Source organism: Chiloscyllium plagiosum, unplaced genomic scaffold (genome assembly GCF_037043375.1).
Source record: "Chiloscyllium plagiosum isolate Xiang-an unplaced genomic scaffold, Cpla_swu_hap1 HiC_scaffold_53X, whole genome shotgun sequence".
In the NCBI taxonomy this organism is placed as follows: domain Eukaryota; kingdom Metazoa; phylum Chordata; class Chondrichthyes; order Orectolobiformes; family Hemiscylliidae; genus Chiloscyllium; species Chiloscyllium plagiosum.
In genome coordinates this window covers 15,110,184-15,127,726 of record NW_028270191.1, presented here as the reverse complement: position 1 = coordinate 15,127,726, position 17,543 = coordinate 15,110,184, and the positions used below count along the sequence as shown (strand labels likewise).

Sequence of the window (17,543 nt, the reverse complement as noted above, 5' to 3'; positions counted from 1 at the left end):
GTGACATCCTCAGTGCTTGGGAGCCTCCTGTGAAGCGCTTCTGTGATCTTTCCTCCAGCATTTGTAGTGGTTTGAAACTGCTGCTTTCGGTTGTCAGTTCCAGCTGTCCGTTGCAGTGGCCGGTATATTGGGTCCAGGTCGATGTGCTTATTGATTGAATCTGTGGATGGGGGCCATGCCTCTAGGAATTCCCTGGCTGTTCTCTGTTTGGCTTGTCCTATAATAGTAGTGTTGTCCCAGTCAAACTCATGTTGCTTGTCATCTGCGTGTGTGGCTACTAAGGATAGCTGGTCGTGTCGTTTCGTGGCTAGTTGGTGTTCATGGATGCGAACCGTTAGCTGTCTTCCTGTTTGTCCTATGTAATGTTTTGTGCAGTCCTTACATGGGATTTTGTATACTACGTTGGTTTTGCTCATGCTGGGTATCGGGTCCTTTGTCCTGGTGAGTTGTTGTCTGAGAGTGGCTGTTGGTTTGTGTGCTGTTATGAGTCCTAGTGGTTGTAGTAGTCTGGCTGTCAGTTCAGAAATGTTCTTGATGTATGGTAACGTGGCTAGTCCTTTGGGTTGTGGCATGTCCTCGTTCCGTTGTCTTTCCCTTAGGCATCTGTTGATGAAATTGCGGGGGTATCCGTTTTTGGCGAATACATTGTAGAGGTGTTCTTCTTCCTCTATTTGCAGTTCTGGTGTGCTGCAGTGTGTTGTGTGATGGTACAGAGAACACTGAATGGAGAATTCACTACAAAGATATACAGGAAAGTCACACACACAGACCAAGTCCTGAACTACGAAAGCAACCACCCCAACACACACAAAAGAAGTTGCATCAAGACACTGTTCAAAAGGGCCACAACACACTGCAGCCCACCAGAACTGCAAAAAGAGGAAGAAGAACACCTCTACAATGTATTCGCCAAAAACGGATACCCCCGCAATTTCATCAACAGATGCCTAAGGGAAAGACAATGGAATGAGGACATGCCACAACCCAAAGGATTAGCCACTTTACCATACATCAAGAACATTTCTGAACTGACAGCCAGACTACTACGACCACTAGGACTCATAACAGCACACAAACCAACAGCCACTCTCAGACAACAACTCACCAGGACAAAAGACCCGATACCCAGCATGAGCAAAACCAACGTAGTGTACAAAATCCCATGCAAAGACTGCACAAAACACTACATAGGACAAACAGGAAGACAGCTAATTGTTCGCATCCATGAACTAGCCACAAAACGACATGACCAGCTATCCTTAGTAGCCACACACACAGATGACAAGCAACATGAGTTTGACTGGGACAACACTACTATTATAGGACAAGCCAAACAGAGAACAGCCAGGGAATTCCTAGAGGCATGGCACTCATCCACAGATTCAATCAACAAGCACATCGACCTGGACCCAATATACCGGCCACTGCAGCGGACAGCTGGAACGGACAACCGGAAGCGACAGATTCAAACCACTACAACTGCCAGAGGAAAGATCACAGAAGCGCTTCACAGGAGGCTTCCAAGCACTGAGGACGTCACCTAGACAGGGGATGAAACGCCTGCAACACAAATTCCCAGCTCGGCGAACAGAACCACAACAACGAGCACCCGAGCTACAAATCTTCGCACAAACTTTTATTTGTTTTTCCTACTATCTTGTCTGATGTAAATAGTCCTGCCAATACAGTGGGCTGAAAAGAGAAATGAATTTCAAAAACAGTTCAAACATTTGGAAGCTTTTAGTTGGTTAATGATTTAATGATGGCTTCCCAATTATTTTTAGGAGTGGAGTAAAGAATCACATGGGCCCCTATTTGATGTAGTTCAGTACTAGCACACTGAATTTCATCACTGCCCAAATAGTTACAAAAGGTTGTTTCCAAAGTGGTGCAAAGATTGTAAAATAGAATGAAAAAAAGTGATTTTATTTGGACATTTTATTTTATACTCAGGATAACAGTAAAGCATCGGTATTCTACATACTTCTAGATTTTTGTCAATTACTTTATGAAGCTTAGAAAAAATGATTTTTTTTAAAAAAAAGAACACTAGTTCAATCTTGGTTGTAGTATTTTCTTTCTTAGGAAAGATCTTAAGGCCCTGGAGAGGAGATTTATTAGAAATGTAACAAGACAGGGATTTCAGTCATGTGGAGAGATCAGAGAAGTTGGGATTATTCTTCCTGAATTGAAGGAGGTTAAAAAATGACAGTGCAAAAAGGGAGAAACTGCTTTTAATGACAGAAACTGGTTTTACCGACAGAATTAAGATAAATATTAGAAGAACTAGAGAAAATATGCAATGTGTTTTGGGTAGCAAGTTGATGATCTGGAACACAATCATAAACAACTATTTGAAGGAGTGGGCATGACTATTGAACCTGTTCCTTAACTAACAGCTACGGAGGTGCAATTCCAAAATAATCCAATTCCAAAATGATCAGAAGCCCCAGCCAGTTAAAGTATCCTTATTATCGTGAGGCTGAAATCAATTAACTTGGGATATATCACGGATCAGATGTCTCTCTCTATGACTATATAGCTCAGTTCTGATTGGATACAGTTCTGACAACTATTAGGAAAGACTTGTCTGGTTTTTGCTCCATTTAAAAAGGGATAATTGTTCATTCCCATATATGGCAACAGACAAAGAACAAAAAGCACTCACAGTTTTCTGAAAGGCTGTCGGCTTCCGTTCATCAAATGCATCACCTGATTCATCATCACTCCATTCCCAACCTCCATCCTCTGTTTTGTACAGATGACCACTTGATCCCTGGACCCGTCTCACCTACAGTCAACCACAACACAGGTGAAAGGTCAAACGGCAACATTTTGAGTTTTCTGGTAAGATTTTTTGTTGCTAATCTTCTCTCTTCAATGTCCTCTTGTCAAATTTCCACCCTTCTTCAGTACATCTGCTGTTCTGTTGTAATTAACTAGAAAATGTCCTGTGATTGAGCAGCTTGTCATCTTTAACTTCACTGTGATGAGGTTAACCAGTTGGTTTACTCGGAGATGGTGCTAATGTAATGAAGATGGAATATTTGGAACGGAACTCCAAGAAAAGAAATGTAGCTGGGGAGCTGTTAAACATCTGTCTTGTTGATTAAAAAAAAGGAAGACTTGCATTTATATAGTACCTTTCACAACCACAAGACATTTCAAGATGCTTTATTGCTAATAAAGTACTTTTGAAGTGCAGTCACTGTTGTAATGTAGGAAACGCAGCAGCCAATTTGCGCACAGCAAGTTCCTACAAACAGCAATGTCATTAAAACAGGTTATCTGTTGGTAAAGTGATGCTTACTAAGGGATAGATATTGGATAGGACACCATGATAAACTTACTTGCTCTGCTTTGAAATAAGTGCCATGAGAACTTTTATTTCAAACTAAGATGGCAGACATATCATATCACCCAGAAGACAGCATCTCCGACAGCGCAGCACTCCCTCGGTACTGCACTGGAGTGTCAGTCTATACCTTGGCACTCGGGTCCTGGCTGGTGCATTAACCCATTCAAACTCAAATGCATAAATACTATGGCGAACATGCGTGTATCCAACAGGAATAAAAGACGTGCATTTATATAGTGACTTTTCATGTGAATGAGAAATAAATTCCTTTTGAAGTGCCGTCACCATTGTTATGTAGACAATTGCAGTCAGAAATTTGCGCACAGCAAGATCCATGAACAGTAATGAGATTAGTGACCAGTTAACCTGTTTTGGCAGTGGCGGTCAATGGATAAATGTTGACCAGGAGAATTCTTCTTTGAATAGCAGCACAGGACTTTCTTTGTATTCGCCTACACAGGCTGGTGGGACCTCAGTTTAACATCTTGTCTGAATGACAGCACCACTTGCAAGCACCATTCCTTGACTACTCACTGCAGTTTAGGGTATGTGCTCAAGTCCTGAACCCACAATTTCTTGACTCAGAGACAAGATTGCTACTTGGTGAACTCAACAGCACTTCCTTATACTTTCAGTAATAAGCAAATTGCTATTAAAATTTGCATTGTCTCTGCTGGGTAATGATTTTGCGAGCTTTTAGAAAATACAGACCTTTTTGTTAGTTTCTGGCTCACTCGAAGACTTTGGCACCGTGCCAGTAGCCTGGACTGTGTTGTCAGCCTGCAAGAAGATAGAAGAATTCTATTTGCGCAATGTTTAGAGTTGAAAAGCCCATGGATCAAAGAGTCCCATAGCGTCTATGACCAGCTCACAATACAGAGCTGCAAGTGGCCCAATATTCTTTGTTCCAAGCCAAGAGCACTTGTTCCTTGGTCCAATCTTTGGGGAATTTTAGTATTACTTAAATTCTTAAACAATGTGCCTTTTTACTTAAAACAGGAGAGAAACATTATGGCTAAGTAAGATCCGGATTCTAAATGATACAGGAAAATCAACTGCTATGTGCTGTTCTCTTTATCTATCATATTGACAGTGTGTACAAGAACTCCTGTTTGGGTGATGCTTGAAGTGCTTACTTGTTACTCAATTAGACCTCAATATCTCTCCAATGAACTGCTGCAATTTCATCTATCTAATAAAACACTTCACTCTTTGTAAGGAATCAAGTACTTCTTTATTCTTCCATTTCAAACCACCAGCAGTTTGTTTTGGGTTCCATGACCTCATGACCTTTGTAAACATGTACCTAAGTGTGTTATTTGGTACTATTTGCGTTTTGTTTACTCCTCTGCTAACTGATGCGTTCTAAACGTATTGCAACTATCACTACCTCAGTGCACTGTTCCATTGAACCAAGCTAGCCAAAACTGAAGACAAACCTTCAGAAATGAGAGACACTACATCACAAATCATTTGCTCTGTAACTCTGTAACTAATTGCAGGGAGTCATTTTTACCTTTGTGTCCTTGTGCCCGCCACCTAACGACTGGCCCAATAACTTCTCCATCAGATATTCTTTATTCTGAAAGAAGAGAACAAGTTCCACATGAAACATTAGGTCTCAGTGTTTAAAGCACATGCCTCAATGACTGCTGGAGATCCATGTTTGCATCCAGTCCATGACAGAAACTGAAGTACAAATCGTCATTCGATGAGCCCAACAACTCTTAAGTGAACTGCAGCAAAATTAACCAAAGCTTAATCATCTGGGACTACCAAAATGTCAGTCAGAGACACTTGTTTGATGTTAAATTGTGGACTTATTGAAGTAAACATTCACCCCAACTTCAATTAACAATAGATTTGCTGAAAGTCATGTTTGACACTGACAAATTATTAGCAAACAGCACTAAATAAAATCACAAATTGAGTGCCTATTTGCACTTACACAGAAATCTTAAACATGATTAAATGTTCCAAAGCAATAAACATAAGCAGACATTGAATAATGGGAAAAGCATAGGAGTCAAAAGGAGAGGAGAAACATGGCAAATTTAATCAAAAACATGGACTGTAAAACCTTCTTTAAGTATGTAAAAAGGAAACATTTGGCTAAGCAAATGTGGGACCATTTCCAGGATCAAGGGATTTTATAATGGACAATAGAAATATGGAAGAGAAGCTAAATGATTACAGTGTGTCTATTTTCACTGAGGAAAATACCAGAAATCTCCTGGAATTAGATATCCAAGTGGCTACGGAGAATGAGGATTCAAAGGAAATTAGCACCAGTAAGAAAACTGTACTGGAGAAATTAATGAGGTGGAAAGTTGATAAGTCTCCAGGATCTGATATTCTTCATATTCCAGAAGTTTGAAGGACTCAGCTATAGACACTCAATGTGTTGGTGATTATCTTCCAAAAATTCTATAGATTCTGGAATGACTCCTGTGGATTGGAAGGGAGCAAATGTCACTTCACTGTTTAAGAAGGGAGTGAGAGAGAAAAGAGGGAACTACAGTCTTGTTCGTCTTACATCAGTAGCAAGGAAAATGCTAGAATCTACTCTAAAGGATAGGTTGATAATGATCTGATTGGGCATGGATTCTCAAGTGGGAAACCGTGTTTGACAAACTTGTTTCAGTTTTTTGAAAATGTTACGAACAAAATTGATTAAGGAGAGCCGATGGCCTTTGAATACTTAGATTTTCAGGAGACTTTTAACAAAGTCCCCCACAGGAGGCTGATTAGAAAATTTAAAGCGCATACAATAGGTGGTAATGTATTGTCATGGATTGGTGATTGGTGAGCAGACAGAAAACAGAGAGGAGAAATAAATGGGCGATTCTAGTCATGGCAGGCAGTGACTACATGTAGTAAGGTATCACAAGGATCAGTACTTGGGTCCCAGATGTTGACAGTGATTTGGAGTTGAGGACCAAATGCAATATTTGCAAATTTGCAGATAATGCAAAGCTAAGCAGGAATGTCTATTGTGAGAAATATAGAGGATTTTTTTCAGGCTAAGCAAATGGGCAAGAACATGGCAGATGAACTATAATGTTGAAAAATGATTGATTATCCACTTTGGTAGGAGGAACAGATGCGTGTGTACAAAGGGACCTAGGTATCCTTGTCAATAAATCACTGAAGGTTAATATGCAGATGCAGCAAGCTATTAACAAGACTAAAGGAATGATAGCCTTTATTGCAAGAGGGTTTGAGTACAGGAGTAGTGGAGTCTTGCTTCAACTGTATAGGAGCTTGGTTAGATTGCATCTAGAATATTGTGTGTAGTTTTGGTCTTCTCTCAAAGAAGGTATTACTGCCATAAGACAGTGCAACCAAGGTTCACCAGACCTGTTCCCAGAATGGCAGGACTGTACTATGAAGATTGGGTAAACTGGGCCTATATCCTCTCAAGTTTTCAAGCATGAGAGATGATCTCAGTGAAACCTACAAAATACCGAGACAGGGTAGATGCAGGTAAGATCTTTCCCCTGGTTCAGAAGTCTAGAACTGGGGGAATAATTTAAAACTAAGTGAGATTCCATTTATGTCTGAGATGAGGACTTTTTTGTTTACTCAGAGGTTGTGGATCCACGGAATTCTTTACCACACAGGGCTGTGGAGGTTCAGTCTTTGAGTGTGTTTAAGATAGAGATGATAAGAGTGCTGATTACCAGTAGTATACAGGGTTATGAGGCTGGGGTGAGTAAAAGGCATTGAAGTGTTTGATCAGCAATGATCATACTGAATGGTGAGGCAGACTCAGCAGGCTGAATGGCCTATTCCTGTTGCTATGTTCTGATATAGCAAGCTACATTGTTTTAAGGATATAATTCTAGAGACTGGAGCAGGAATGGGTGAAGGCTGTGGCACTGAAGGTAAATTGAAACAACTCATTTCTTTCTTCACCTGCAGACTGACTCCTAATGCATTCCCACCATTTAATGCAGTTCTTCCAGCTAAGCTAAGCCACCAAGCAGTGGGGAAGAAATGACATTTTTCTCCTGCTGAGCTGGAGAGGTGCTTGTGAAGCTTCCACAATTTCCACATTGCAGCCTGCTCTGATTGAATGACAAACCAAAAAGAGAGAGATGGCCAAACTATGTCATAATCTGTCTCGTCTTCCATACAGCATGGAAACAGACCCTTCAATCCAACTAGTGCACACCAACCATGTCCGCAACTAAATGAGTCCCACCTTTCTGCATTTGGCCCATATCCTTCCTAACCTTTCCTATTCATATACTTATCCAAATGTCTTTCAAACGTTGCAACTGTACCTGCATCCATCACTTTCTCTGGCATTTCATTCCACATACAAACCACTCTCTGTGTAAAGATGTTGCTCCTCATGTCCTTTTTAAAATATTTCTCCTCTCGTCTTAAAAATATGTCCCCTAGTTTTGATCTCCACACACTTTAGGGAAAAGACCTTTATTATTCACCTTATCTATGTCCCTCATGATGTTATAAACCTCTATAAAGTCATCTCTCAACCTCCTCTGTGAAAGAAGTCCCAGCATAACCAGCCTCTCCTTATAATTGAAACCCTCCATTCCTGGCAACATCCTCGTAAAATATTTTCTGAATCCTCTCCAGTTTAATAATATCTTTCCCATAACAGGGCGACCAGAACTGGACACAGTATTCCAGAAGAGGCCTCACCAATGTCCTGCACAACCTCAACATAATGTCCCAACTCCTATACTCAAAAGTCTGAGCAATGAAAGCAAGCATGCTAAATGCCTTCTTAACCATTTCAAAGAGCTATGTACCTGAACCCCTAAGTCTCTCTATTGTACAAGACTACCCAGGACATTACCATTAATTGTATAAGTCCTGCCTTTGTATGTTTTGCCAAAATCCAATACCTTGCACTTCCTTAATTTATTAATGATAGTATGGTCAGTGTTCCTCATAATGTCCCTCTTTTCCAAGCATTTTTCTCACATTTATTCCTTCAAAATGTTTAAAAGAAGATCCATCACTAACACCAGATCAGTTGCTCCTGTATTTCTCTATAAAGTGAGCAACCATATGTATTGGCATAGCTTCACAACTCCCCTTTAACTCTGTTAACTGGGAAAACAATACTTGGAGACAGACATCAGTGAGAGTAGCGAAACCCAGAAAGAAATGCAAAGGGACGTGCTCGCAATTCTCCACACATTGAGTTCATGAACTCAGCCATGGAACAGTCTCGATGTTAGCTAATACAGAGTGGTTCCTCATTGGGAAAAACGAGAATTGGTGAGAACTACTCTGACAGTACAGCAAAAATCAGGATCATAATCATCTGAGGACAGCACAGAAGGAGCAGTCCATTTCAGTGGGGTGATGACGTAATGATATGGTCACTGTAATGGTAACCCAGAGGCCCAGGTAATGTTCTGAGGTCCTGGGTTCGAATCCTGCCATGGCAGATAGTGGAGCTTGAATCCAATAAAAATCAAAATTAAGAGTCTAACTATGACCATGAAGCCATTGTTGTAAAACCCCACCTTGTTCAATAATGTCCTCTAGGGAAGGAAATCTTTACCTGATCTGGCCTACATGTGAATCCAGACACACAGTAATGTGGTTGACTCTTAACTGCCCTCTGAAACAGTTTAGCAAGCCATTCAGTTGTAGCAATTACTACAAAATCTCAAAAAAGAAATTAAACTGGACAGACAACGTGGTATCACCCTAGGAACCAGAAACAGCAATGGCAAATTGGCCCTATCAACGCTGCAAAGTCCCTGGGGTGCTGAAGCTAAAATTAAGAGTTATCTCATAGACTAGTCAAGCAACAGCCTGACATAGTCATACTCAGGGAATCATACCTTACAGACAATGTCCCAGACACCACCATTACCATCCCATGATATGTCCCACTGGCAGGATAGTCTTAGCAGAGTAGGCATCACAGCGAAATAGCATCGGAAGGGAGTTGTCCTGGAAGTCCTCAACATTGACTCCAAATCCCATGATGCCTCATGAGCATCAGGTCCAACAGAGGTAAGGAGACGCTCTGCTGACTACCACATACTGGCCTTTAGTTCTAACGAAGTCATATCAGACTCAAAACGTTAACTTTGTTTCTCTCTTCACAGATGCTGTCAGAACAGCACCTTTTTATTTTAATCTTAGATCTCCAGCATCTGCAGTACTCTGCTTTTATTTAAGCCAGGTAATCAACCCTGATTCAATGAAGAATAAAGGAGAACATGCCAGGAGCAGAACCGGGCATACCTAAAACTATGGGAAACTTTGCAAAGCTCCAAACAAAACTATTTGCATAAAGTATCAAAATAGTATAAGTAGCAAGTGATAGACAGAGATAAGCGATTCTACAACCAACAGAGCGTCCCTAAGCTCTGCAGTCCTGCAACACCCGGTTGTGAATGATGGTAGATGATTAAACAACTCACTGGAGGAGTGAGTGATGAAATTAATCAATGATGGAAGGACCCAGGACATCAGTGCAAAAGATAACACTGAAGCATTTACAACAACCTTCAGCAAGAAGTACCAAGTAAAGGATCCATCTTGGCCTCTTCCAGTAGTCCTCAGCATTGCAGATAACAGTCTTTAGCCAATTTGATTCACTCCACGTGATAGCAAGAGACAACTAATAGGAGAGGGTAACATAAAGACTCAGGACCCCGACAATATTCCGGCAATAGTCCTGAAGACTTATGCTCCAGAACTAGACATGTCCCTATCTATAATACTGGCATCTACCCAGCAGGGACGTCCCGTCCACAAAAAGCAAGAAAAATCCAACCTAACCAATTGCCGTTCCATCAGTCTACTCTTGATCATCAGTGAAGTGATGTAAACAGTGATATCAAGCAGTGCTTAGCAATAACCTGCTCAACGACAATCAGTTTTAGTATCACCAGTGCCACTCAGTTTCTGGTCTCATTACAGCTTTGGTTCAAACCTAGACAAAAGAGATGAACTCCAGGAGTGAGATGAAAGTGGCTGCCTTTGACATCAAAGCTATACTTGACCAAGTGTAGCATAAAGTAGCCCTCACAAAACTGCAGTCAGTGAGAATCAGGTGAAAACTCTTCGCTGGTTGAAGCCATACCTAGCATAAAAGGTAGTTGTGGTTGTTGGAGGTCAGTCATTTCAGCTGTGTCAGAGTTCCTCAGGGGTAGTGACTTTGGGGCAACCATCTTCAGCTGCTTCATCAATGACCTTCCCTCCATCATAAATGTCAGATGTGGGGTGGTCGCTGATGATTGCACAATATTCAGCGCCATTCATGACTCTTCAGATACTGAAGCAGTTCCATACCCAAAGGTAGCAAGATGTGCACAATCTCCAGGCTCGAGCTGACAATTGGAAAGTAACATTTGTGTCACGTGAATGCCAGGCAATGAACATCTCCAAAAAGAGAGAATCTAACCATCGCCCCATGACATTCAATGGTGTTATCATCATTGAATCCCCCACTATCAACATCCTGGGGACTACTATTGACCAGAAGTTGAATTGGACTAGCCATCGAAATACTGTGGCTATAACAGCAGGAGACAGGCTAGGAATCCTGCAGCGAGTAATTCGCCTCCTGATTCCCCAGAGCCCATTCACCAGGTGCAAGACACAAGTCTGAAGTGTGATGGAATACTCCCCACTTGCCTGGATGAGCGCAGCTCATAGAACACTCAAGCATCTTGACATCATCTAGGACAAAGTACCTGCTTTATTGGCATCACATCCACAAACATTCACTCCCTCCACTATCAAAGCACAGTGACAACAATGTGCACTACAAAATTTCACCACTTAGACAGCACCTTCCAAACCCACAACCACTTCCATCTATTAGGACAAAGCAGCAGACACATGGGAACACCACTATTTTCAAGTTCCTCTCAAAGTCCCCGCCATCCTGCCTTGGAAATATATCGCTGTTCCTTTAGTGTCATGAATCATAGAATCCCGACAATGTGGAAAGAGACCATTCAGCCCATCGAGACAACATCAACCCTCTGAAGAATATCCCATCCAGACCCAGCCCCTGCCCTATCCCCATAACCCCACATTTAGTATGGCTAATCCATTTAGCCTGCATATTCCTGGACACTACGGACAATTTAGCATGGCCAATCCACTTGACCTGCTCATTTTTGGACTGTGGGAGAAAACTAGAGCATCCGGAGGAAACCCACGCAGACACGGGGAAAACGTGCAAACTCCACACAGACAGTCGCCAGAGGGTGGAATTGAACCCAGGTCCCTGGTGCTGTGAGGCAGCAGTGTTAACCACTGAGTCACTGTGCTGCCAGGTCAAAGATGCTGCCCGGCTTGCTGTGTTCTTCCAGCCTTCTGCTGGTTTCCCTTGGATTCCAGCATCTGCAGTTTTTTTGTCTCTAAGTGAGTAAGGGTAGCAGGCAATTCAGCACTGAGTCATTCAGATAATACCGCAGATTTGATTCTCTGTCTAGACTGAATTTGTTGGACATATCTAAGAGCCTCTTCACTCTCAAAGGAAAAGCGGCAAATGCCTGGTCCTCAGTGGGGAACAATAAATATTGCCTTCTGTCATTTTTTTTTTCCTATTCAGATTCCCTACAGCTGTCGTATCTGAGGGTTATCTAAGTTTTACAGCCATTTGGGTTAGGACTTTAACACAGTTACTGGAACCTGCCAAAGAGATTATCTATTTTGCAGTGAAGGGCATGAAAACAGGAAACCTGACTACAGTTGTACAGTAAAATTACTAACACGGTGTAAGATAGCCAATTGATGAGCCCTGTGCACGCGTGGGACTTTTAACCTCTACCCCAATCCACCTACCTTTGATTTCTGGAAGAATTTGTGCTTCAGAAGCTCTGCTGCTGTTGGCCTGAAAAACAAAGTTTCCAGAGTAAGGTGGGACTCATGCAGCAATTTGAAACAAGCTTGGTCTAGTCTGAGCAGAATGTGATATGATATGAGGTATTCCCCAGACTACTAAACTATCGGTGCAAGGACAGGCAATATTCTGAGATCAGTATCACATTTTTGAGGCAAAAAATGCATTTCACAAACTGTTCATACACTCCACAGAATGCTGGCATTAGATTTATTTTCCCACCTCCTTCAAGCCTTTGTTTGCCATGGCATTTATTGATGGAGGGAATAGGCTTACTGCATGCTTTCAGGCCTCTGCCAAACTACATACACACAAAATGCAGCCAGTCATATTGAAACATTGGACAATCAAATTCCAACAATGGATGGTCAAATTCCAAGGAGTGAATTCCTTAAATGTTCATCAGCATCAACTCAACATAGACTTTTTCTGCAACTAATCAGCAACACTGGCAGAATATTTCTGTCAATGTGGCATATGTACTCAGTCCAAGTAGTGACTAGTTCCCAGCTGTAAAGTTAGCGACTGGTGCTTTTCCGTTTTGTATTCTGAAAAAGGAATTACTTGCTTATTGTTAGTCACTAGTTCCTGGAAACCACAAAATTATGTGAAACAGTCTGTCTGAAGCTCATAAATCACCCCCAAGACCGCCTACTTCCCAACTTTCCTAAGACCTCTCACAGGCTTAGCATGGGAGTCACATCAATGTCCAGGCATTTGATGACACTAATATGAAACAGCAGCATTGCAATGCAAAATGCAAATCAGAGAGAGATGTTAGAGCCATCAGGTGTAGCATTGTGTCATGTTAAGTGAGGATTTCATGTACTTAATTGGCACCACACTTGATGTGCCAGCCTGCTATGCTACAAGAGGTTTGCTGCATATTTGTGCCCATGGTTCCCACCTTTCCATATCTTCTTGAAATAACTCATTCAGATTTTACTGTTCCTCAGGAGTAGAGTCTCCTCTGTACTCCCAGCTGTAGTTGGGAATGTCCAAAGGAAGGCTTATGCGCTCATTGCATTGGCATTGCCACGAACAGAATGTCATCATTTTACCAGCATCATGCTTCCACTTGGGCTTAGAATTTAGCCTTCACCTTGGGTATGTTGCCAGGCTGGGCTGGCCCAATTGTTGGCCTGAGCATCAAACTCCTCCAACAGGACCAGGTGAATATTCAGATCAGTCAGAGTCAAGACTTGTCATGTGACCAGAGCCCAGTGCTGTACATCTACCCGATCTACTGTCCCATAGATCACTGGCTTTGAATCTTAGCGCGCACACCTCTTTGCTGGCTCTTTTTGCAGGCACAGGGCAATCAGTTTACGGAAGGACTTGCCATACTTCTTGACCATTTCCTTGTCCTCTACTCCTGTCTCGAGAGTAGGAGGGTCATTCTGCAGTGTCACCATCAGAACCTAGTGACAAATTAAAGGAGATGTGGGTCATAATGTCCAGTGATACCATTCTCATGCTGCAACTGGTATCTCTCTTGTCATTTTACCTGACTATCATTGCATAATTCTTTTTTGTTAATCAAGTGGTAACAGATAAAATTCAGCTCCAAACTGATTGTATAAAATTAACACAGTTTGATCAAATCTCACTGAAAACCAATTTCCAATTTGGATTAAGTTGAATCAAATTCCATCCAAAATAAATTCTGATCAATTAGAATTAACCTTAATATGGATAAGATAACTGGCTTATTGAGCACACAACACAGTTAGTTTTAGATTTAACTAACACATTTTGGTTAAAATAACCAAGGCTGGAGAAGAATTAATTAAATGGACTGGAAACTCAAGTCTAGGTCATTCCAGAGTACTTGTAAAACCATGTAACTCATCCCAGATCCTGGAATAATTCACTCCCGATATCCCAGGTTCCATATAGAACTCACTCTCAGATTCTGTATAGCGCTCACTCCCACATATCCCTGATTCTGTGTATTAAACTAACTTCATTGCAAAAAGGCTGAGGAATGACCTGGTGACCCAGTTAAAAGACTTTTATGAAAGATTTTGAGAACTAATACAAAGGGAATGTTGCCTTTTTTATGGAACAGCTTAATTAGAGGACATTAATGCTAGTCACCAAGAAATCCAATAGGGAATTCAAGAAACATTTGTACTCAAGAGTGGTGAGAATATGGAACTCATTACCAAAAGGGAGCAATTGAAGGGAATAGTATTAGTGCATTTAAAGGAAGCTAGATGAACAGAAAGGGAAAAAGGAATAGATTGGCATTATGGTGGATTTAAATGAGGAAAAATGGACAGAGATTCAAGTGGAGCATAAACATTGGCATCAGCCAGAAGGACTTAATCACCTGTGTTGGTGCCATATATCCGAGGTAATCTATATAATGTTTGGACTGAAACACAGTCATGTACAATTGTCCTTCTTTGTCTGTCATAGTCATGTGACCTCTAATATGAGACACACTCACTGCAGGCAGGTGTTTTATTAACACTTCAATAAAGAATTCATTTTGACCAGACTGCTGTCTGAAATGCTAAGAACATAGTGTCTGAAGAGGTGGTAAGATGGTATGTAAAAAAGCAATTACTAACAGACTGACACAGGAATGTTCTCAGCATTGGAAGCTGCTATAAGCAACAGAAATAAACTAAAATACAAAAAAGAAACAAGCCACAGCTGAAACACAGGCAAGAAAAATATGGCAGCCACTTTTCCTCTCCCAATGAAATGAAAATGCTTTTAATTTCAGCTCCAGCTGAAATGAAGAGCAAAACTGGCAGTTTTATCGTGCACAACAGCAAAATTATAAAAGAGCACGAGATTTATTCAACAAGCCTAAGTGTCAGCAAGACACTTACCTGCAGTGATTGTGCTCGATCAATTGGGTCAATGGGCTGAAGAGTGGTCGATGGAGTTTAATTTGGATAAATGCGAGGTATTGCATTTTGGTAAAACAAACAAGGGCAGGACTTATACAGTTAAAAGTAGGGCCTTGGGTAGTGTTGTAGAACAGAGGGACTTAGGGGTTCAGGTCCATAGCTCTTTGAAGTTTGCGACACATATAGACATTGGATTAGTAGTGCTGGAAAAGCACAGCAGTTCAGGCAGCATCCGAGGAGCAGGAAAATCGATATTTTGGGCAAAAGCCCTTCATCACGAATACGGGCAGAGTGCCTGAAGGGTGGAGAGATAAATGAGAGGAGGGTGGGGGTAGGGAGAAAGTAGCATAGAGTACAATAGGTGAGTGGGGGTGGGGATGGAGGTGATAGGTCAGGGAGGAGGGTGGGGGAAGGTAGCAAAGAGTACAATGGGTGAATGGGGGTGGGGATGTAGGTGATAGGTCAGAGAGGAGGGTGGAGTGGATAGGTGGAAAAGAAGATAGGCAGGTAGGACAAGTCATGGGACAGTGCTGAGCTGAAATTTTGGAACTGGGGTGACGTGGGGGAAGGGGAAATGAGGAAACTGTTGAAGTCCACATTGATGCCCTGGGGGTTGAAGTGTTCCGAGGTGGAAGATGAGGCGTTCTTCCTCCAGGCATTGGGTGGTGAGGGAGCGGTGGTGAAGGAGGCCTAGGACCTCCATGTCCTCGGCAGAGTGGGAGGGGGATGGTTAAGAAGGTGTTTAGCATGCTTGCCTTCATTGCTTAGATGTTTGAGTATAGGAGTTAGGACATCATCCTGTACAACCTCAACATGTTGGTGAGATCTTAACTGGAATACTGTGTCCAGTTCTGGTTGCCCTGTTATAGGAAGGATATTATTAAGCTGGAGGGGGTTCACAAGAGATTTATCAGGATGTTGCTGGGAATGGAGGGTTTGAGATATAAGGAGAGGCTGGATAGGCTGGGACTTTTTTTGGGGGAGAAAGTGAGGTCTGCAGATGCTGGAGATCAGAGCTGAAAATGTGTTGCTGGAAAAGCGCAGCAGGTCAGGCAGCATCCAAGGAGCAGGAGAATCGACGTTTCGGGCATAAGCCCTTCTTCAGGCTTATGCCCGAAACGTCAGGATTCCTGAAGAAGGGCTTATGCCCGAAACGTCTATTCTCCTGTTCCCTGGATGCTGCCTGACCTGCTGCGCTTTTCCAGCAACACATTTTCAGCTGGGACTTTTTTTTCCCACTGAAGTGTAGGAGGTTAAGAGGTAACCTTATAGACGTTTATAAGATTATGAGGGGCATAGATATGGCAAATGGCAGGTGCTTTTTTTCCCCTAGAGTGGGGGATTTCAAGACTAAGGGGCATATTTTTAAGGTGAGAGGAGAAAGATTTTAAAAAGACATGAGGGTAACTGTTTTTCCATGGAGAGTGGTTTGTGTGTAGAATAAACTTCCAGAGGAAGTGGTGGATGTAGGTACAGCTACAACATTTAAAAGACATTTGGATAAGGACGTAAATAAGAAATGTTTGGAGGGATATGGGCCAGGCTCAGGCAGGCGGGACTAGTTTATGGTCTGCATGGGAATGGTTGGACCGAAGGGTCTGTTTCCGTGTTGTATGACTCTAAGCCAGAGAAGGTATGCGTCACTACACTCTGATCACTGTTCAAAATGTGTTCCACTATGAATCTTTCTGAAAAAGACTGAAATGCCTTGAAGGCACACTTTGTACCCCAAATGAACATAATTTATAACAGTACATGTTCAATATTAGAGCCCAAGGTGAAAAAACGTCCAGTAATCAATGTGACCACATTAATTCAGCTCATAGAATTCTGTGAATTTGCGCAATTAAAATAATATCTAACTAAAGAGAAAATTGTGTCAGGCACAAGAGATCCTGCAATGAGAGAACATCTACTGAGAGGAAAAGCTCTCAGGAAATGAGCATACGCAGAAGTGCTGAGGTTGTAAATCAGCAGTCACAGCATATTCATGATAGCTCTTGAATTATGCTGACAGATTCTCCAGCCCCAAAGGGCAGAGCAATCATGGACAAAAGGCAGGACGGAAATATTGCAGAGAACAGTATGCAGTGGAGAAGAGGAAGGCATGTCCAAATTGAGGAAAACAGTGCTCTCATTGCACAAAGCTGAATCATTTTGTACACAAGTGTATGGCTACAAGGAAGCACAAAAGGCAAGAACAGATGGCCAATGGAGAGATATTTGCTGTTGATTCTGACAAATCACTCTATACCATACAACAGATTAGTTCAATCAAATTGATAGGTGATGCATGATTTACATAGAAACTAGAGCAGGAGTAGGCCATTCAGTCCTTGAAGCCTGCTCCGCCATTCAATAGAATCATAGCTAATGTCTATCTCAATGAAATATTACCATTTTGCATTAACTCCTACAGAATGGATTAGCAGCATGGTAGCAGTGAAACAACCTGAGA

The 17,543-nt window shown here is 41.9% G+C and overlaps 1 protein-coding gene across 3 annotated transcripts in view; it reads right to left on the bottom strand.

The window, feature by feature from the left end:
• LOC122543361 (STE20/SPS1-related proline-alanine-rich protein kinase-like) overlaps positions 1 to 17,543 on the bottom strand; it is a 128,546-nt gene that overhangs the window by 63,518 nt on the left and 47,485 nt on the right. For all 3 annotated transcript variants that reach the window (XM_087985457.1, XM_043681985.2, XM_087985458.1), the window contains 5 exons: positions 13,506 to 13,639; positions 12,161 to 12,209; positions 4,875 to 4,940; positions 4,070 to 4,138; positions 2,669 to 2,791 (listed from right to left, as the gene is read on the bottom strand). In XM_087985457.1, coding sequence (XP_087841583.1) covers positions 2,669 to 2,791; positions 4,070 to 4,138; positions 4,875 to 4,940; positions 12,161 to 12,209; positions 13,506 to 13,639 — 441 coding nt within the window. The remainder of the gene's footprint in view (positions 1 to 2,668; positions 2,792 to 4,069; positions 4,139 to 4,874; positions 4,941 to 12,160; positions 12,210 to 13,505; positions 13,640 to 17,543) is intronic.